The sequence below is a fragment of the Triplophysa dalaica genome, chromosome 11 (assembly GCF_015846415.1).
Source record: "Triplophysa dalaica isolate WHDGS20190420 chromosome 11, ASM1584641v1, whole genome shotgun sequence".
Taxonomy (NCBI): domain Eukaryota; kingdom Metazoa; phylum Chordata; class Actinopteri; order Cypriniformes; family Nemacheilidae; genus Triplophysa; species Triplophysa dalaica.
This window is the reverse complement of record NC_079552.1, coordinates 11,384,695-11,406,445: the sequence shown is the minus strand read 5'-3', so window position 1 is coordinate 11,406,445 and position 21,751 is coordinate 11,384,695. Positions and strand designations below refer to the sequence as shown.

The window sequence follows — 21,751 nt, the reverse complement described above, 5'->3', positions numbered from 1 at the left end:
TTCATAAGAGTCCCAAGCTACTTACGCATAGATTTTACACACTCTGACCCGACCGTGAATGGGAAGTTTATTACTCTCGGTTGACACAATGTAAAACTACAATGTTTTTTACAGTATTACGACAAAAGGCACGCGAGTCATTTCCTGCATTCACTGGCCAGTGTTTATAACATCAACACAAACAATTGAATTGAATTGAATTGACAGATGCGCTTTCTGAACGGACATTGATCGTCTTAATAAACTCCCACTTGTTGAATGTTTCCACTGCGAGAGAACCGACAAACGCAAACCCACGAGTTTGCTCTTATAACGGGGTTGTCTTCGTTTGATTCGTCGCTAGTGTTAATATGTAAACCTCGAACTTGAAATAAAGTCTTTAAAAACATTTAAAGCGCGGATATGGACCGCTGTGAAGTCCCGTCTTACTCCCCGAGCTTTGTTGAGATAGCGGTCTAGCAAGTGAGTAAACAGTAAATCATTGGACAAGCCCTTCAGACACTTACCGCTCGCTCTCTGAGACAAACTGGAGACAGATGTCTGGCCCATCTCTGTCTTCAATGGGCCGCTATGCAAAAATCATACGACGCTCCGAGAACTTCTGCAACAAAGCCAAGTGGATCGACATAACACGACTGTCATTTTAGTCCTTTACCTCTCAGATGGGCTCGTCAGATGAGCTCCCACATACTTTGTAAACTCGTACAATACGCCGCAGTGATCTAAATCTCCGAATTTAAATGCCTGTCATTCCTTTTTGCAGATTGTAAGCAGTCAGAGGTCATAAGGAGGAAGTTTCAAGCCCCTCCTCGCTACAGCTCTGCTTAAAGCATGGAAGTGTATGCTCGCAATAACGTGACATCAGTCGACAAAACTGTAGCATGAATCCCAGTGCTATTTTGGGCTACATTTTTTTTTAATGTAAAGAAAACATAGTTTGTAGAGACGTGATGAAATATAAAGAACGCACGTGAGACATGTACCGTGCGTTGAAACAGCTTGTTGCTAACTGTCACATAGCGTTTAGGAGTGAATGAAAGTGATACAATTACAATCTTTGGCTCTTCTTTTCCTCAATGTTTTATGAGAACGAAATATGTTGCATGTGCAAGGTTTAACAGAGGCAAATACCAATGCTTGGCACTGCTTTAATCTTTTAAGTTTTCCTGTGAGGGCACGCTTTGCTTCCTGCAGGAGAGGCCAAAATCCCCCATACGTTGTTCCCCCACCTAAGCCCTCTTTCCAAAAGCAGAAGTGGTGGGTGGGATTCAGTGCAGGAAGGGTTACGAAAACAGTCCAAGGCTGGAGATGTGAGCCATTGTTTTGCGCAAAGCTTAATGTTCTCATCAAGTAGGAGTTCTCCACCCCTTCCCTTCTTCCTGAAGGTCCTTATGATCATAACAGTTTTTCTGACCACACCGGAACCACGCAGGCATGAATGCAACAAGCATTAAACGCCGTGATTTGCTGAAGCATTTCAATACCAATACCAAACGGGTTTATATAGTTTGAAACGGCTGTTTTATTTATTCGTCATCTTTAATGCTATTAGGTTGATGGAGATGTTTGGAAATACGTTTGATTGGTAACTGTGATTTAACGTAAAGGCAACAAACCTATGGCTGGGAAGAATCGATTCCAGGGCGTTGCGAATTGGGAGTCGATTCCTGAATCGACTCCCCTTAAAGAGCCTTCATAAGCCCCGCCCCTTAGCTGGTGTTATTGGTCAACTCAGTCACATCACTTACTTGTCAAAAATAGTTGTGACTTTAGAAAAACGGACTGAAGAAGTCTAGAGCTGTGAAATCGCGATGATGACATAAAAAATATGCTTTGCTGGATAAAGGCAAAGGTTTGTTTGCACACACTATGCAGGTATTATAGATAAATCCACACGTGTTCTTATTACATTTTGTTATTCAAATGTTTCGATCTGTATGTAATGAAACTGACAATAAATGTTTTGATGTACTTTTTGTCAGTCGTCTTATTTTGAGAGATATATTATAGTATAAAATTGAATACATCAAAATGAATTCATGCTTAAAATGAAGTTGTTCACCTAATTCAAGTCTGGGAAAAGACGACACTTTGTATAGACGTCTTTCAACAATCCGAAAAAGACGTCTTATCAACGACGCGAAAATGAAGTCATTTCAACCACAATTGGACGTTGTTTGGACGTCTGGCTCTGACGTCTTTTCGACGACTTTTTTCTGGGTGGGATATAACAAATCAAATAAATATTTTTGTTCAGACGGACTGTAAAACACACCGTCCTCTCTACCGATGAGCTCAATGTGCGCGAGAAGAAACAATTCGGCACTATAGCCTACTTGCATTAAACATTAAATTGGAAGACGAGAAAAAGCAGCAACAATAAAATATGTGAGAAGAAAGTAAAAAAAAGAGTTACCTCTTTAGAGATTTGTCTGTCATTAACACTTACAACATACTCACATATTCTTTGTAAATACTTAGATATTTGTATTGCATGCAAAATGTGTCAGTTTCCTAATGACAAATTAAAATCTGTATTAAAACAGCGAATCGAAAAAGGCAGCTAGGAATCGATTCTTTCAACCAGGAATTGGAATCGACCCTAAAAATTCTGGAATCGGAAAGCCCTAAACGCAAATAAGGGGCAACCAATAACTAGAGAGCCACTGACTGATCCCTATGACCACATACCATATAGCACAACAGCAAGACATTTAGTAAAGTGTTGTTTCACATGGATTCCCTATAAAACAAGCATTCTGTTAAATGGACAGTTCACCCAATAATGACATTTTTTCATTTACTCATAACACAAATACATATTTTGAAGAACATTGATGATCAAACAACACTGGATCCCATTGACTTTCATTGCATGGAAACAAAACCACTGAAACTAATAAATAACTTATTTTGGTTTCCACAGAAGAAAGAGTCATTTTATAAGAAATTAGGGTGTTGTTTAGGTTTAATGCTAATGCTTCTTTTGTCATCACTTTCTCACACTGTCATCATTTTAAACCTGTGTGATTTTCTTTCTTCTGCAGAACATAAAAGAAGATATTTTGAAAAATGTTGGTCCCCATCTTCTGTAAGCAAAGTCAGGACACACCACACAAAACCCTAAGGGACACCAGTGAGAATGTTTTTAAATGATCCATTCTTGTGTAATTCTATTGTTGTATTCTTCTTTCATCTGTCTTAAAGGGGGCCTCTGCTGGGGTTGAAAAAGCTTCCACTGGCAAAATCTGTTAGTCAGTCTGATATCATGCTCGGTCTGCATCCGTTCAGTTCATAGTCTAGGACCTGACAGGGAACCATGTGCAAGCCAATTAACCGCTTTCATACGGTACACAGGTAGACACAAAGACAAAATAGCCAGTTACAATCAATATTATTGTCATTATTATAGAACATTATTGTTACACTTTACAGTCTGACTTGACTGTAATAGACATAGTGTCCATAACTTTAAATAACAATTGGCTTTAGGATAATAACTTTAAAATAAACAGTGTGATTTCAAAAAAATCTTCGGAATACGATTTATAATGTAGACTGCATACTAGATATATGAGTCATGGCATTCTATAAGTTCCTGACATGCATTGATTATGGCACTGTCTCAGGTTTAATAACAGAAGAAGCATATGTATGGTGACTCACCAAAGCGCAGTACACACTGACAATATTCAAGAGAACGCTGCCATCTATTGACCACTCTGAAGGTAAACATCTAATTTGTTCAACTGTTAAAGGGATGGTTCACCCAAAAATGAAAATTCGGGGTCATTTACTCACCTTTGAGTTGTTCCAGATCTGTATACATTTCTTTGTTCTGATGAACACAGAGAAAGATATTTGGAAGAATGCTTATAACCAGTCAGATTTACCTCCATTGACTACCGTAGTAGGTACAATCGTAGTCAAAAGTGCCCCAGAACTGTTTGCTGTCCTACAGTCTTCAAAATGTCTTATTTTGTTTTCAACAGAACAAAAAAGTTATTACTTTTTTAATATGAGAGTCCATGGGGGGCAAGATCGGTTTATAAGCATTCTTCCATATATCTCTCTCTGTGTTCATCAGAACAAATACATTAATACAGATTTAGAACAACTTGGAGGCGAGTAAATGATGACCGAATTACATTTTTGGGGTGTCCTATCCTTTTATTATTCTGCCTGCACCCTTTGCTTTTGCTCACCAAATTTGATCATTTTGTGGGTCCGAAATGTTACAAACAGGAATGTCAGGAACTTTTGTCACCACCCAAAAATTAGTAAATCTGTCTAATATCAGGAAGTGAATTCACGCGTTGGCACGATTGTTGGTCCTCATACTATACAGATTCTCCATCTAGACTCTTTTGAGGACCTTAATCTGAATTCCAATGTAGTCAGATTTCCCAGGAGACGGACGCCTGGACTTACTGTAGAGAGAAAAATCTATCCATTTGCTTTAGAGTGCAGCCTAAGTGCAAATGGGAAGACATTAATGGCAGACAGCGAAGCGTAAAATGGATCTATTTGCGAGCCATCAAAACAAACACAGCCCTCAAATGCTTATACAATGCCTATGTATTAGTCTATAATATGCTGTTCATCAAAGGATGAGCCGCCGCCAAATACCCTTAACCCTCATACTGTTTACTGGTAGTTTGAGATTGGCAAACTATATTAGTATGCCATCAATGCGATTTGAGACGCTGCCCATCAAAGTGACCGATATAAATGGCTTTGAAGTGCACAATCCACTAAATAGGAAACTATCAGCTGAATGTAAATGCAACATCACTGGAAAAGGCACAGGACAACCTCATCAATTATTAACTGCCATCTCAGCACAAAATAGCAGCTAATTATTGTTTAAGTGATGCAATTTAGTTCTTTCCTTCGCTCGGATGACTTATTTATTAACTTGACAAAAGAAAACAGGATTTCTCACCCCGCCACAGTATGGAAACATCTAAACCACAGAAATCCGTTGCCATTTAAGATCTACAGATGATTAAGTCATACTTATTCAGCTCATGTTTATTTCAATTTAAGGAACGAGAGAGACATCAGTTGTTTCGAGCATCATCTTGACATAATGACACTTGAGATATGACACGTGAGGACCATTATGTCCAACAAGACCATAGTGTAATGTTAGACATGTTCTTTGTTTTGACAGGGCGCTGACTCCTTTTGGGCCTTTTACCTAATGATGGAGCACAAGAAGGTATGGCCAACCATGTCGATCAATGCTTGACATCCTGCCTGAAAGTGTTTTTCCCCAGTAAGGATGACTCTTATTTGAAAATCTGGGACATTTAATAATAGTGCAGCGCAAGGGGGTAGAGATAGAGAGCATTATGTTTCACTAAGCAGAGAAACAGATGCTAATGATGCTGGTCAGACGTAAAACACATCATGGGAGAATCAACCCTGAATGGGACTCTGATAAGGAGTACTTCCATGACACACCCCTTTTGTTTAGTGGATGGTCAGTTCACAAGAAAATTAAAATGGACTAAACTTGTTAAGAGGTAGAATCTCATGCCATTAGGGTTTATAATGTAGGGTCTAATGGTTCCTTAAACACAGACTAAACAAAAAAGGCATAACAAGGTGTGTTAAAAGAAGCTCGCCTTTATGCCTGTTAGCATAATTTCTGGACGTGAATAAACATTTGAAATGTGCAACTAACCCTAAATGCATAATATAGCACAACAAATATTTTTAATCTGGCAGAAAGCGATTTTACCCTTAAAGGGACAGTTCCCAAAAAAATGAAGATTTTGTCACTGTTTCCTAAACCTGAAGTTGTTCCAAACAATTATAAATGTACATTATATATATAAATTAGATATTTTTAAGAGTTTAGGAAAGCAAACAGTTCTGGGGATACCTTTGACTACCATTTTAAGTTTTCCTAGATGGATGTCAATGATGCCCCAGGGCTGAAAATTTCTAACATTCTTCCAAATATCTTCCTTTGTGTTCGTCAGAACAAAGTCATTTATACAATTTTGAAACAAAGTCAAAGTGTGTAAAGGATGTCAGATATTTTCATTTTTGGGTGAACTGTCCCTTAACGGTAAAGCAAAGAGCTGCATTTCTAGATACACAAGACAGTCTTATCCCCCTGAATTATTTTTCACTTAATGTTGTTGTGTTAGTGAGGTGCAAGTCAGAGGAAGTGATTCATTCTGCCATTTTTTTTAACAGATCCTCTTAGCAACAAGTTAAACCACATTTGTCGTACATTTCTACTGACAAAGCAGTTTAGTTGGCAACCTGAATAATCCAAATAACCATTTCTAGCATGATAGAATGATCAAGCTTGTATGTTAATACCAGCTTATGCATGTGCTTTTGGCTATGTAAAAACACAAAACCTTTTTTTTGAGTTTGCAAACCACTCCCAAACAAATACGGATTTGCATTGCAAAACATCCAAAGGTAGGATCCCCACTTTAGTTTGTGTCAGAAGCATTATCACGGCATCAGACACACACTTTTAAAAGGATTACACAACAGAAAACACAATATCAATGTAATATCACATTATGAATAGAAACAAAACACTTATTTTGTTAACTTTTCATGAAACCTGCAATGTTACAAACCAGTGTGACTCATGAGTGACTAATAATTTAGTTCCTGTCATAATACAGACACCATTTATTTCTGTATTTATTTCTCTCATAAATACAGGATAAAAAGCTAAATGGCGCTCTTCCATATGACATAGAAGCATTACAAATCCAATCAACACATCACAAGACATGAACCAAATATAGCCTGACTGTAATACACAACCAATGCAAAGCCTGCGTCTGTAGATTCTATGATTAGACACGTTAGCTGGATTCCCAGAACATAAGCCGATAAACATCAATAGAACCAGGGCATGTTTAAGACCGAGTGCGAGTGCATGTGTCAACTGATCATCGATATCACGCAAGACTCAACAGGACAAACTGATACTCCTAAAAATACACAAAATATAAACACTTGATAAAATACAACATCAGAAACTTTCATAACTCCTTTACGCAGGGTACACATTCACACAAATGCATGCACAATTTCAAAGAGTTATGAGCACTTACACGGATGTTCCATGACTGGAAGGAAAAAAAGATTGCTCCAGATGATTTTCAATTTGCTTTCTCACTCCTTCTCTCTGAATCCTCTCTCCCTCCCTTCCTCCCTCGCTCTCTCTCTCTCTTTCTCTCTCTCTCACTCTCATCAGCCCTTCCTGTGGTGCTCTCGCAGTCGTCTCCTCCACACTGGTGCACAGCAGAGTAGCTACGGCCGCTAGATGACAAACAGCCATTACCTCCATTAAAGTGAGCTGACGGAGCCAGTCTGAGTCCATCAAGCGGAACCACCCAGTCCGCTGGGGCTTTCAGCTATCGCCTTTGGCTACGGGGTTGGGGAGGGGCGAGCTGGTGTGGCCAGAGACAGCTCTGTAAGCTTCATTAAATTATTTCTTGTCCAACTGAAACAGATAATTCTACTGTCATCCCCAATGTTAAGTTTTTTTACACGTCACATTACCCATTCATATCCCAAAGGTAATTCAAAGTACCACACCTAAGCTGTGTGTGTGGTCAAAGCGGGTGAAGGGAAAGTGTTATCTCATAATCTATGTGATGGCCGAGCAGGTAGGATGAGAGCATTACTCGTGGGTGAAAATCTAAAAACAATTTCTTCCAAATCTATTTCGGTGTGGCATTTTGACGTTGAGAACTGGTTGCGGTTTAGAAAGGATGAATCATTGCTTGAGATGTTGCATGGGTAGACGGTTCACAAAGCTTGCTCCTTTAGGCTGTGCGTGGTTATATCAACCTAAAGCATTGGTCAAACTAAATGCAGAAAAACTTAACCTGGCACACAAGTACACAGTTATCACAGAGATATTTTTAGGGGACTATATGTAGTTACGTAAATCCGCAGATGTTCGCAAATCGGAATAGGGACGACTCGTTTGAGTGATTCAGCGTCGACACACTTTTTTCCAAGCCAATAACTTTGTTATTCATTCACCTTTGGATTTACAACTTGGCAGACTGCTTACATTCACACACTGCAACATTACTCCCTGCATGAAATGTAATTCTCATGATCTCATGTTATTGCATGCAAATGTAATGTGACAAAAACAAATATTTACCAAAGGTTTTCACCAGACTGTCAGGTTAAATGTCAATAGTTGGTGGTTTAAATACCCATGTGAAGTCTCTCAGAGTTTGGAAAGCACTTATTTTTTCCATAGTCACATCCATAACGGTCCATAGTCCTCATAAATGGGTACAGGACAAGTTAAAATAATAACTATTTCGTAATCTATGAAGAGTCATCTGTGCTCCATTTTTGGGGTATTATTGCCTCTGGTTTATAGAATTTATAGAATCTTAAAAAGTATGTTCTCCCTCAAAAACGTACATCCATTTATGTTACATCCACAACACATCTCTTTTAAAATAGAAAACTCATGCATAGCCTGATATTTTTCTGATATCTGGACTCTATCAAAGGGGGTTTAGTAAAATATAAACAGATGCTTCAATAGTGGTACTTAATACATTCTCTGCAAATTTATATTTCAAGTGTTGACTAAAAATGTCACATCCATAACGCTGGAAATGCCCTGCAATTTAATGTGCAGTCAACTATAAACCCTGAACAGCCGTAAACATAGTGGTTCATACTCACAGTAAGCAAGTGATTTTATGTTAATGTGGATAATCTATGGCTAATATTAATAGCACACAATATTTGCTTTGAGGAACGAGTCTGAGGAACAATTCATTTCATGCCAGCTATTACATAAAATTCTTTATGTACTCATTTTTAACATATCCAGCTTAGAATCCTAAATGGAAAAATGCTATTCACTTTAAAACGTTCCCTTACACCTTCCACACCTTATGCCTATGCAATAGCAATAGCAGTGTTCTTACAGTACATTACTTTCGTCAAACATATTTACACGGTTGCTATGGTTAAATCATTACTCCTGTATTTAAACCAAGGGCAGTAGAAACAGATTAAAAGATGAGCACCTGATAACCTCCTTAAAAAAAATGAAAAAAAATCGGAACACAACAGCACAAATGTTCTGTTTGTTGAGTGTCACAATTGGTACCTACTAAATGAACGTATCATCCACAGTTTAGTGGTTTAAGCAGCAGCTAATATAAGTAATATCCACCGAGCATAGAAGACATCAATGGCAATATTTATTTTGAAAAGGTGACAAAGTCCATTGTGCACATCCGAGCGCAATTCATTAGCGTTCCCGTGTTGTTGAAACAGCATAACTGTTGTTACAAAATCATAGCAACATCCTGGTCCTTTGTGCTTGGGTATATGGTGACGTTTGAATGTGATATTTTAACCAAGGTAGATTACTTTTTGCTGTTTATATTAACCAGCCCTGGGAAAGAAGCAAAGTGTGTAATGGAAACAGTTTCATGTAACCCAGTTATTAAAACAGCTTATACTTTACAAAAGCAGCAAATAAGAAACCATCAGGTTGCATTATCACATACGTCAGCTCAGAGAAGAATCTGCAAAATTACAGTTTATTTTAACCATTGCATATACAGAAACAGGATATATTACACTGTCAGAACAAATGTGCAAAATTTGTATCCTTAGCTTGTAACTGGTGCAGTACATAAAAAAGCAACACCTGCTGTACGCTTTAACACCTAAAGATGTATGAAAATGTACTGCACCTAAGAGCTAGAGCAGGTTTATTCTTTGAGGGCCACAAGTTATTTTTCTTCACCTAACCGTTTAGGAGATTTTGCCCTGCTGATGGTTTGACTCATGGGATACGCTGTGTGCAATATAGCGCGTCTGTGCTAGACATGCTCATAAGCATCCATCAATTGTTTAAAAGCTGAAAAATTGCAGATTCCATCCTCTCAGCCCTAAAAATATAACACTGCACAGCAATTACAGATGAAAGGCATGATAGCCAATCTTCACATGTGCCCTTTGTGTGTCTGCCGAGAACGCCTACACTGTCTGACTCATAGAGCAGCTCAACACTCCTACCTAAGATGAAGCTGCACACTAAGAAAAAGAATGAGAATTTGAGAGCAAGGGACACAGACAGACCATACATACGGGAGGCACAGACTAGGAATAGAATATATTTTGTAAGCGAATAAAGATTATGCAGGTTCTTAAGACAGACAAACGTGAACAATTATACGTCTAAAACAAGACACTTTTGGTGAGATCAACAACTGTGTTTGCATGCATAACATTAATATTAAAGGTTGAGTGCATGAAATTTAGCAGTGAGGTTGCAAATTGGAACCAACGTCACTCTCTTCCGCTCACCCCTCCCTTTTCGAAGCACTTCAGTGGCTGACACAGGACTAAGTCGTCACGTTTTTGCTTCTAAGCTGAAGGTGATAACGTATTGAAGAAATGAGGGTTGTCCGTTTAGGGCCACTGTAGAAAGTAACAACATGGTGAATTTCAAGCAAGGGTACCCGCGGTGTATGTAGATAGAAATAGCTTATTCTAAGATAATAAAAACGTAACGCTTCATTATGTAAGCTCGTTATACTCCTTTGAAGACATGGTTTATGTATATTATATTGCATTTTTGTCAAATATCTTCTACGAAAATGAATAACTTGGCCTTTAAATTTGTATTTTTTATATACGTCTACAGAATAAGGTCAATTCATTAATAGTTTCTTATAATTATAATAAATCTATAACTTCAATTTGAACATGCAATGAAATGTACATTTACAGTGTTTACATTTATTAGTCAATAACATTGTATATATACAGTATGTATTGTTTTAATTGCTCTCTGGCAATTCCAGATAATCTTTGCATGTCACGGAATTCTGATTAAAAATTCTGAATCAAAGTGAAAAGCACCTGAAACGCAAACAATCTTTTCTGTTAGGGCTGTACGATTATGGGTAAAATAATAATCACGATTATTTTGCTAAAAAAAATAATGATTAATAAACAAAATTATTTTGTCAGTTTAGAACTTTTGTTCTAATTTCACATCAGCATGTTTATTACGCCTATACTTTACATCAGGCCCGGTTCCTGCCAGGTGCAAAAAAAATTAACCATTTCAGGTGTCACCGGGTGGCTTGATTGCTGGCCATAACAAGCGGCAGCTGAAGCGAATTAAGCTGCGCTTCATTGAAGCACGCGCTCAGGACAAGGGTGTATAAAAGAGTGGTGTTCTGGGCAAGCAAGGTGTGGTGTATCTGGGCTGGTGTGTGTTTTGACGGCGGCGTAACCGGAGAGAGCTGAAGGTTGGATGTCTGATCGGTGTTCTAGTGGGAAGAGATTACACAGCAGAGGGGAAGGTCGCTGATGTGTTCACGTCAAACTTCTGCAGTCGCCATCCTTGGAGTCATTCACCCTACAGCAAGAGGAGAAACAGGTCGACTAATCACTGTGGAGATGAAGTGAGTTTGCAGTGTCTGAGAGAGTGAAATACACACGCGTGAGGATTTCTAAGAGTGATTTATGCACGAGTGTGGTGAGGTCTAACGACTGTGTTTCTTCAGAAACTGAGATGAATGACAATTGACGTCTGCATATGAAGATCCTTTTGAATTGACCTGTCTAAAGCTGTGTTCAGGTTTTCCTTGGTGCCCGGAGTGGCGACCGACTCAAGCTGAGCTTGAACACCGTCATTGCCTGTCCCTCGGGGAAGAGGTGAAGCTGTTGTCCTTCCGCCGACTGGTCTACGAACTCACACACCAGCCGAGCCCGAACACCGTCGTTGTCTGTCCCTCGGGGAAGAAGAGAAGTTGCTGTCCTCCCCTGGATTGTTCTGTGAACTTACACACCAGCCGAGCCCGAACACCGTCGTTGTCTGTCCCTCGGGGAAGAAGAGAAGTTGCTGTCCTCCCCTGGATTGTTCTGTGAACTTACACACCAGCCGAGCCCGAACACCGTCGTTGTCTGTCCCTCGGGGAAGAAGAGAAGTTGCTGTCCTCCCCTGGATTGTTCTGTGAACTGACACACCAGCCGAGCCCGAACACCGTCGTTGTCTGTCCCTCGGGGAAGAGGAGAAGTTGCTGTCCTCCCCTGGACTGTTCTGTGAACTTACACACCAGCCGAGCCCGAACACCGTCGTTGTCTGTCCCTCGGGGAAGAGGAGAAGTTGCTGTCATCCCCTGGACTGTTCTGTGAACTTACACACCAGCAGAGTCTGAGCATTGTCGGCTGCCTGCCTCACGAACACATCCGAGGAGACGAAGGAAGCCACTGTCTCACCCACGAACATTTGCATCACTGCTTTTATTGTTTTAAGTTAATAAAATACTTACCCTTTTAAATCCACTTCTTGTTGTCCGCCTCTTGGTGTCCTCGGGTGTCTGCTCCTCCGGAGTGTGGTTATTGGCCCTCGGCCCTAACATCGGTGACATCACTTTTGGCGTAGTCGGCAGGGTTACCACTCGGAGTTGAGCGGCCGGAGGACCCAGGATGGCGGACGAGGACTTGCCAGCCGTCCGGCAGCCGATGGCATCTATGTTCATGGGAGTTCCGTGGGCTCAAAAGTATGGTGGATCTGGCTCTGAGTTGAGTTTTTCGGACTGGAGGGCGCAAGTGGAGTACTTGGCCGGACTGCAAGGGCTCAGTGAAGCCCAGAAGATACAGTTTGTCTTGAATTCACTTGAGGGGGAGGCGAAGAGAGAAGTCCGAGCAGCACCTGAAGCCGTCCGAGCCACCACACGGGCCATATTCGAATTTCTGTCTGGGCAATACGGTGATTCGACTCCGGTGGCAGTGTTACGAACGCAGTTTTTCAATTGTAAGCAGGTACCTGGGCAGACACTGCGAGCATTCGCTCTGCGACTACGGGAACTGTTCTCCAGGCTGAAGAATCGAGAACATCATGGACTGGGAGAGGAAGAGACACTGTTAAGAGACCAGTTCCTGTTGGGGTTACGAGAAGGTCCAATACGACAGAGTCTGAGGTTACAGCTTCGAAGGGACGCCACCCTGACATTCGAAGATGTACGTAAGGAGGCCCTAGCCTTGGAACAAGATCACCATCAGACTGTAGAAACACCGGTGTGTATGGCTGCAAGTGGAATGAGTGCCCCAACACAGCCCGAACCGACCGACTGGAAGCGGACCCTACGTGTGGAGTTAATGAAAGACGTCCGAGAAGAAATGGCCGAACTCTCAAAATCCATTCTTGGAGAACTCCGCCGTGGACGGCCAGAGCCCCTGCCCCTACCTCGAGAACGTTCGTATTCTGACGGAGGGAGAGATCCGGGAAGACGCACCAGCCGTCCGTTCAGTTCCAGGTTCCAGTGGGATGAGCAGGGGCGCCCGATCTGCAACACCTGCGAGAGCCCGGACACTACAGCCGCCAATGCGGTTCCCGACGTAGCTCGCAAGGGGGTTTTTAGAACGACCGGCCACTGTGGGTCAAGTGGTCGGGACCCCCCGGATAGACCCTTGTGTGGACTCAGCTCCACGAGACGGCCTAGTGGGACGCTGTCCCCTCCTGGAGATTAAGATCAATGGCGTTACTGTTCGGTGCCTGGTAGACACAGGGTCCCAGGTCACTATGTTGTCTGAGAGTTTGTCCAAAGATCTGTTTGATGCTCATCACTTACCCGAAGCTGAAGTCCCTTGGCTCACCCTGCGTGGGGCAAATGGCCTGCGCATCCCCTACATCGGATACCAGGTCACCAACTTCGAAATTCACGGCACCACAATCCCGAAGAAGGGGGTAGTGATCGTGCGAGACTCCTGTCGGGGAGAACATCGAGCCCTGTTAGGGATGAATGTCATCATGGACTGTTGGGAGGAACTGTTCCAGGCTGGACCTCTTCGTTACACCTCCACAGCCGAGAAGAAGGAGTGGGAGCGTGTTGTGACTGACTGTCGGCGGGTGCAGGTGGCGATTTTCCAACGCGACCGGGAGGACGTGGGTCGGGTGGCCTGCCGGTATGCTGTCTCTGTCCCTGCCCGGAGCGAAGCTGTGGTCTGGGTTCGGCTGCCAGGTCGGACCTATGGCCCTGAAGATTGCCTCCTCGTTGAACCCCACTGGGAGTGCCAGACTGTTGAAGTCGCTCGGGGGTTAACAGTAGCCCGTCGGGGCCGAGTCGCAGTTAAAGTAAGAAACCCGAATACTTACCCCGTCCATCTGTACCGTCACCAACGACTGACCCGTATCACGCCTGTAGACCCCCACCAGGTGAGGGAGGAGCAGGAGGTCCGCTTCTGCCAAGTGAGCGCCACAGTGGTCGAGGTTGGCCTGGCGGAGAAGGAGTCTCGTCCTGGTTCCACTGCACAGGGCATGCCGGGCCACCTTCAGAGCGAGTCCCTGGAAGGAGAGGGCCTAACGGAAGAACAAACCGCAAACTCCAGAGTCTACTGGCCAAGTGGCAACACGTCTTCTCCACCCACGACGAAGACTATGGGTGCACCGACATAGTCAAGCACGCCATTCCTACTGGAGACGCCCCACCCAGTCGAGAACGATACCGCCCAGTCCCTCCGACTTTGTATACGGAAGTACGAGCCCTACTGAAAGGAATGTTGGGACGAGGAGTTATCCGGGAGAGCAGCAGCCCATGGGCCGCCCCAATTGTCCTGGTCCGCAAGAAGACAGGCTCTTGGAGGTTTTGTGTAGACTATCGGAAACTGAACTTGGTCACCAAGAAGGATGCCTTTCCCTTGCCCCGGATCGAGGATTCCCTTACGGGACTGACCGGCGCCAGCTGGTACTCTACCCTGGACTTAGCGAGTGGCTACTGGCAGGTGAGGATGGAGGAACAGGACCGCGAGAAGACTGCCTTTACCACCCCCTTCGGCCTATTTGAATGGGATCGTATGCCCTTCGGCCTCTGTAACGCTCCTGCGACCTTCCAGAGGCTCATGCAGCGATGCCTGGGAGGGCAGCTGATGGACTCCGCCTTGGTTTACTTAGACGATGTGATCGTCTACTCCCCTGACTTCAATGGTCACTTGTCACACTTGGAGCAAGTCTTCCGGGCAATGGAACGGTATGGACTGAAGCTCCAGCCCGGGAAATGCCAGCTCCTCAGAAGAGAGGTTCAGTTCCTGGGGCACCGGGTGAGCGCTGCAGGAGTGGCTGTTGATCCGGAGAAGGTGTCTGCAGTGCAGGTCTGGGTCCCTCCGAAGACCGTAAGGCAGGTACGGTCCTTTCTTGGATTCGTCGGCTACTACAGACGCTTCATAAAGGACTTCTCAAAAATTGCAAAACCCCTGAATCAGCTGCTGGCCGGTACCGGTACCTCGCGGAGCCGAAGTTCCCCTACCATCACCTGGAGTCAGGAGTGCGAGACCGCCTTCCACCGACTCAAGCAGGAGTTGTTGCAGGCCCCTATTCTGGCTTACGCCGATTTCACCCAGCCTTTCGTCCTCTACACTGACGCTAGCAATAGCGGGCTGGGAGCCATACTGGCCCAACGACAAGACGGGACAGAAAGGGTCATTGCCTACGCCAGTCGGAGCCTCCACCCTGCTGAACGGAACGATGCCAATTACAGCTCTTTTAAAATTGAGCTGCTGGCCCTGAAGTGGGCTCTGTGCGAGAAGTTTAAGGATTACCTGTGGGGAGCCGAAGTGCTGGTAGTAACCGACAACAGTCCGCTGGTACACCTGCAGACCGCGAAGCTGGGAGCGGTGGAGCAGCGGTGGGTGGCCCAGCTCGCCAACTTCAACTATCGGCTACAATATCGACCAGGCCGAGAGCACATAAATGCCGATGTCCTGTCCCGATTACCACCAGCTAGGGAAGGGGGAACTTCAGGGCCAGAACCAGAAGAAGGGCTGATGGTGGGAGTGGTGGAAGCACCTGGAGCACGAGCGGAAGGCATACCAGCAAATTGGGGATGGGACCCCCATCGATGGAGGGAACGGCAAGAGCAGGATGAAGGGCTGGCTACCCTGTGGACTTACCTGGAGAGGAACAAATTCCCTGGGGTGGAGGAACGACAGGGACATCCGGTGAGGGTAAAGAAGCTTCTGGGGCAGTGGAAGAGGCTGAAGTTGCGAGATGGTGTGATCTGTAGGTCTGTTCTGGACTCAAGGACCCATGAGATGGTGTCTCAGGTGGTGGTGCCTGAAGCCCAAATTCAGCCGTTGCTCCAGGCCTATCATGACCAGTTAGGACATCAGGGCCAAGAACGGACAGTATCACTACTGCGTCGGCACTTCTTTTGGAGTGGTATGGAAGAGTCGGTGGGGAGGTATGTACAAGGATGCCCCCGTTGCACGCTGTTCAAGTCCCGACGAGACGTGAGGGCCCCTATGGTTCCGGTGCGACCCAGAGCCCCGTTACATATGGTGGCTATGGACTTCCTGACCTTAAGTCGCCCAGCAGACCGCTACCAGAACATCTTGGTAGTGACTGACTTGTTCACTAAGTACGCTTGGGCCATACCAACCTTGGACCAGACCGCCGCCACCACTGCCGGTGCCCTATGGAGACACGTCTTCCAGCCCTTTGGATGTCCCGAGACGCTCCATTCTGACCAAGGGCCGAACTTTGAGTCCCGTGTCATCCAGGAGCTATGCAGTCTGTACGGATGCCGGAAAACCCGTGTACACCATCCGTCCCGAGGGTAAGTCAGGCCCTGTGAGAGTCCTGCACCGAAACCTGCTGCGTCCTTGTCCAAATTACCTGCGACAAGAGACTGAGGCGCCGCCAGCACCTGTGGCCCCTGCACCAACTTGGGTGGGCTGGCCTATGATCCGAAGGGCCCCCACTCCTGAGCCCAGGGAGGGGGAGGCCGAGGCCCCAGCTCGACGCTCCCAACGGGAGACTAGAGGAGTACCCCCTGCAAGATACGGAGAATGGGAGTCGGGACCCCCGTTCTCGGGACTAGAACGGATCCGGTGGGGGAGGGTGTCACCGGGTGGCTTGATTGCTGGCCATAACAAGCGGCAGCTGAAGCGAATTAAGCTGCGCTTCATTGAAGCACGCGCTCAGGACAAGGGTGTATAAAAGAGTGGTGTTCTGGGCAAGCAAGGTGTGGTGTATCTGGGCTGGTGTGTGTTTTGACGGCGACGTAACCGGAGAGAGCTGAAGGTTGGATGTCTGATCGGTGTTCTAGTGGGAAGAGATTACACAGCAGAGGGGAAGGTCGCTGATGTGTTCACGTCAAACTTCTGCAGTCGCCATCCTTGGAGTCATTCACCCTACAGCAAGAGGAGAAACAGGTCGACTAATCACTGTGGAGATGAAGTGAGTTTGCAGTGTCTGAGAGAGTGAAATACACACGCGTGAGGATTTCTAAGAGTGATTTATGCACGAGTGTGGTGAGGTCTAACGACTGTGTTTCTTCAGAAACTGAGATGAATGACAATTGACGTCTGCATATGAAGATCCTTTTGAATTGACCTGTCTAAAGCTGTGTTCAGGTTTTCCTTGGTGCCCGGAGTGGCGACGGACTCAAGCTGAGCTTGAACACCGTCATTGCCTGTCCCTCGGGGAAGAGGTGAAGCTGTTGTCCTTCCGCCGACTGGTCTACGAACTCACACACCAGCCGAGCCCGGACACCGTCGTTGTCTGTCCCTCGGGGAAGAAGAGAAGTTGCTGTCCTCCCCTGGATTGTTCTGTGAACTTACACACCAGCCGAGCCCGAACACCGTCGTTGTCTGTCCCTCGGGGAAGAAGAGAAGTTGCTGTCCTCCCCTGGATTGTTCTGTGAACTGACACACCAGCCGAGCCCGAACACCGTCGTTGTCTGTCCCTCGGGGAAGAGGAGAAGTTGCTGTCCTCCCCTGGACTGTTCTGTGAACTTACACACCAGCCGAGCCCGAACACCGTCGTTGTCTGTCCCTCGGGGAAGAGGAGAAGTTGCTGTCATCCCCTGGACTGTTCTGTGAACTTACACACCAGCCGAGTCTGAGCATTGTCGGCTGCCTGCCTCACGAACACATCCGAGGAGACGAAGGAAGCCACTGTCTCACCCACGAACATTTGCATCACTGCTTTTATTGTTTTAAGTTAATAAAATACTTACCCTTTTAAATCCACTTCTTGTTGTCCGCCTCTTGGTGTCCTCGGGTGTCTGCTCCTCCGGAGTGTGGTTATTGGCCCTCGGCCCTAACATCGGTGACACAAATGTTTTTTTTCTGATAAGAATGTGTTTTGGTAAAAAAAAATTGTTTATTTCTGTGAACTTCTGACGACATTTTCCCAAAATTCATATAAAAATGTTGTGTTTTTTTAAGAAAATGAACTGGAGAAAAAACGGGTCTAAAAGACGATCTGCATTTTTAAAACTGAAAGATCGCAAATTCTAAACAAGTTCATATATATATATTTCGAAGCAACACCAAACTAATGTTTGTGAATTTTAGAAAAAGTTAAAAAAATGTTTAATGAAATAACCCTGAATTCTGTATTAGTTTATTGTCAAGCTCTCAGGCTTTCATATTGCTGACTGTCATCTTAAGCTTTCCTTTTGTTAGAATTCAACAAACACAGCAATATATGATTGCAAAACATGCAGGATTTAAATTATTTAAGATGTTTTAAATGTAAAAAACACGCATTGATTACAGAAGACTGAGAGATTGAAACAAAAATGATTGTTGTTGATTATTGCCTTTTATATTGTAATTGTGTGTGCTAGATTTTACTGATGTGTTACGCATTAATAAAGCGGTTATGTAAACTGGACATAAAGTGGGCTAAGAACAATCCCCATCACTGCATTCTGTTGAATTTCGCAAAAATCACTGCACAATGAACTTTACATAATAAAGTGTATATAACTGCTGTTGTTTATAAGGTCGTTGAGCGCACAGCGCGCCTAAACCAAACTATGTTGGACAGTGTTTCGCTACCACCTGCAGTATGACTTGGACTGTTTGAGATGGAGGGAGACAGATTTATTTCTAAAGGGGGAGCTATGGAAGATGGAGCTTTCAGTCATTACTTACGGTCAACAGGTTAAAATCTAGCCTATTGCGACCAAATAATAGCCGTTTGTTAACAACACAAATTAAGACCGCAAAAACTCCCGTTATAATAAATAAATCAGACTTTACTGCACAATTACTTTTACATGCTGTTTATAATAAACTCAAAGCAAGCGTGCAGTGCTCCTAAAATTCCTTTGCAGTACTTTGCTTCCCCCATAGCATGTAGCACGCTTCTCTGTTACAAACTAAAGCCGCTATGGGTGAAGAACGCGATTCATTCAGCCAATAGAAAAATACTGACATTTATTGTACTGTTTTTTTACTCTCATTGGGTGGGCAAGACAGACGTTTAGGTGGGCTCAGTCCACCCCTGCACATGCCTGGAGCCAGCCCTGCTTTACATCCAATTAATATGTTATAATCTGCTGCCGTTGAACTTCTTTAACACCGTATTTCAAAGCATGCAATCAATTACGTAAACACCACAAAAGTTAACATTTTGTGACCTTCGGAATGAAACCTTGCTACTCCGTTATTCATTTCTTGTTCTTTTGTTTATAAATCATTGTTAATGTTCGTCTGTGGGTTTTGCAAAAAAGTGTTAAAATAGTAGAAATGTAGTGAAAATGTTGTGCTTTTTTATTTCCTGTAGTGGGAGTTTAAAAGATACAAGCTTTGCAACGATTTTCTGACCTTATCGGGAGTTTTTTGCTTGTTTTTTAAAACATTATTATCCCAACGATTACGCTCAGTTAATTGTGGTAAGCATTTTTACGATTAAAATACGATTAATCGTGCAGCCCTATTTTCAGTCCTACATCATCTTGACATATAACTGTAGCCATGAAATACAAATCCACCCATTATGACACTCTATTGGCCATTTTATTGTCTTTAATAACTGTTTAAAATTCATTCAGAAGGTGAGAGGAACAAGCTTTTAAAAGGTTAAAGAAAAAGGTTATTTAATGAGCTCAGTCTCAAGCGCATTATTAGAAAAGGGCAAACGCTTTCAGCAGCGCGACTGTAGCTCTCTGTCATCACATGACTCATTGTGTTTATAAAGAGACGACACACATCTTCGCACCAGCATCAAACGAGGAAAACCTACAAATCAATCCAAACAAACAGAGAGCGAGAAAGAGCTTTTAGCCCATGTCTCTTAACCATACATTTAAAATCCCAGTGAAAGATAAAGTATAGGTTGCATTGAATGCAAGCCAGTTCTGGATGTATATTTAAACATCCCTTTCTCCTAATGGATCTCAGAACACAATGACTTAATCTCTTCAAAGATTGCATAGATCATAATGGCTTATATAGATAGAATTTTGTGTACGTACTCATTAAATGGCTGCAGGAACACAAACCTGTCCAGCTGTATGACAAGGCAGCGTGAAATATTGATGATGCGAGGCTTCGAAAAACAATCATGTGGTTTCAAAGCTGGTCTTAAAACGTTTCAGCACAGAACAGAATCCAAAGGAGAACCGCCAAGGACTGATGCCATGCACAGCATTTGAAATATGAATGCACACATCCCCCTTGTGGACGTTATTTAAAACTACAGTGCAGACAAAAATTACAACAGACTAGGACAGACAAATCAATTTATGTCAATGTGGTATATTAAATCCATCTGTTTAGAAGCATTTTCTGATTTTTTGCAGTTTATTGTCGACTTTTCAACCTGAATCCTAGTGACAACCACAATAGATGGTTGTTTAAAATCTTATCACTCCATCCCACACATCAGCAAATTGTGACCCTTGAGATGCAATTTGTCATGTAGGGCCAAATCTGACCCACTTACCCCTATGCTGAATGTTCAATGGTAAAAACACAGAGGAGCATGGCCAATGTTTAAAAATAAAATTGCGAAATCTTTGACCTTCACTGATGATGCACTTCTATAACTGAAATGACAACATACCTCTGAGAGGTTCTTTAATTTTTAACAGTCTTTCTTTGAATAGACAGAGCCCACAGGGTTCATTAAACTAAAAATAAACAAGAACCTTATTGAAACAAAAAGAGGTTTGTAAGAACAATCACTGAGGTGAAGTTTGAAATGTCAGGAAGTGGTTAAACTGCTGTTTCTATAGATATCTCAGTGCAACATCGTGAAGAGGTGCCTTGTGTCATACAAAAACATGATTTTTAACTTTTAACATAAATAAAAGGCTGGAATAACAGTTTGTAGCTGCAAAGTTATGATGTCGCCCTAGCCATGCGTGTTAAACACATTTTTGTTTCTCTGAAAATAAAGAGTTTTTCTACTATGTTCACATATTAGAACTTGATAACATTTCATGCTGTGAAAGTGATATTTCTGAAAACGTTTCAGGCGAGCGCATCTGTCATCTTGGTTTAACAGGTTGTGGTAAAGGTTACAATGTGGGTGAATTTCTCTGAATGTGATTACTAATTACATTGGGTTAAGAAATTCTTATTTTTCACCAGGGACCAGATAGAAACTTTGTCTCCAAAAACCACAGAACAAAACAACTAACACAGGCCTATTCAACACACATATATATTCACTATTATTAAGCTTAGCAGGTGCAGGTGGTATGTACAAACACTTATGAAATAGTAAATGGAGCAATAAGCTGACATTTATAGTGCCAGATCTAATACTATCAAAGTAACCACTGAATGATGGAGATGGTCATTGTTATTTGACTAAACCTAATCCTTAAATATTGTGTAAAACTTCTAACCAAGTAGTGACAAATATATTTCTGTCAGCTGCGCTGAAGTATTATAGTTTTGAATAAGGCATTTTAACTATTAACCTTTTTTGTTAGGCATAATTAATAAAATG

The 21,751-nt window shown here is 43.2% G+C and overlaps 1 protein-coding gene across 6 annotated transcripts in view; it reads right to left on the bottom strand.

Annotated features, from left to right (window-relative positions):
• Window positions 1-21,751, bottom strand: part of phactr2 (phosphatase and actin regulator 2) — a 36,446-nt gene that overhangs the window by 13,681 nt on the left and 1,014 nt on the right. The window contains exon 1 of one of the 6 annotated variants that reach the window (XM_056760700.1): window positions 20,268-20,395. The exons of 2 other annotated variants lie outside the window; for them this stretch is intronic. In XM_056760700.1, the coding sequence (XP_056616678.1) occupies window positions 20,268-20,358 (91 nt within the window). In that variant the 5' untranslated portion in view covers window positions 20,359-20,395. Of the gene's footprint in view, window positions 1-506; window positions 785-7,100; window positions 7,296-20,267; window positions 20,396-21,751 lie in introns of those variants that run through there. 3 more of the 6 variants (XM_056760701.1, XM_056760703.1, XM_056760702.1) reach the window with 3 other exon arrangements.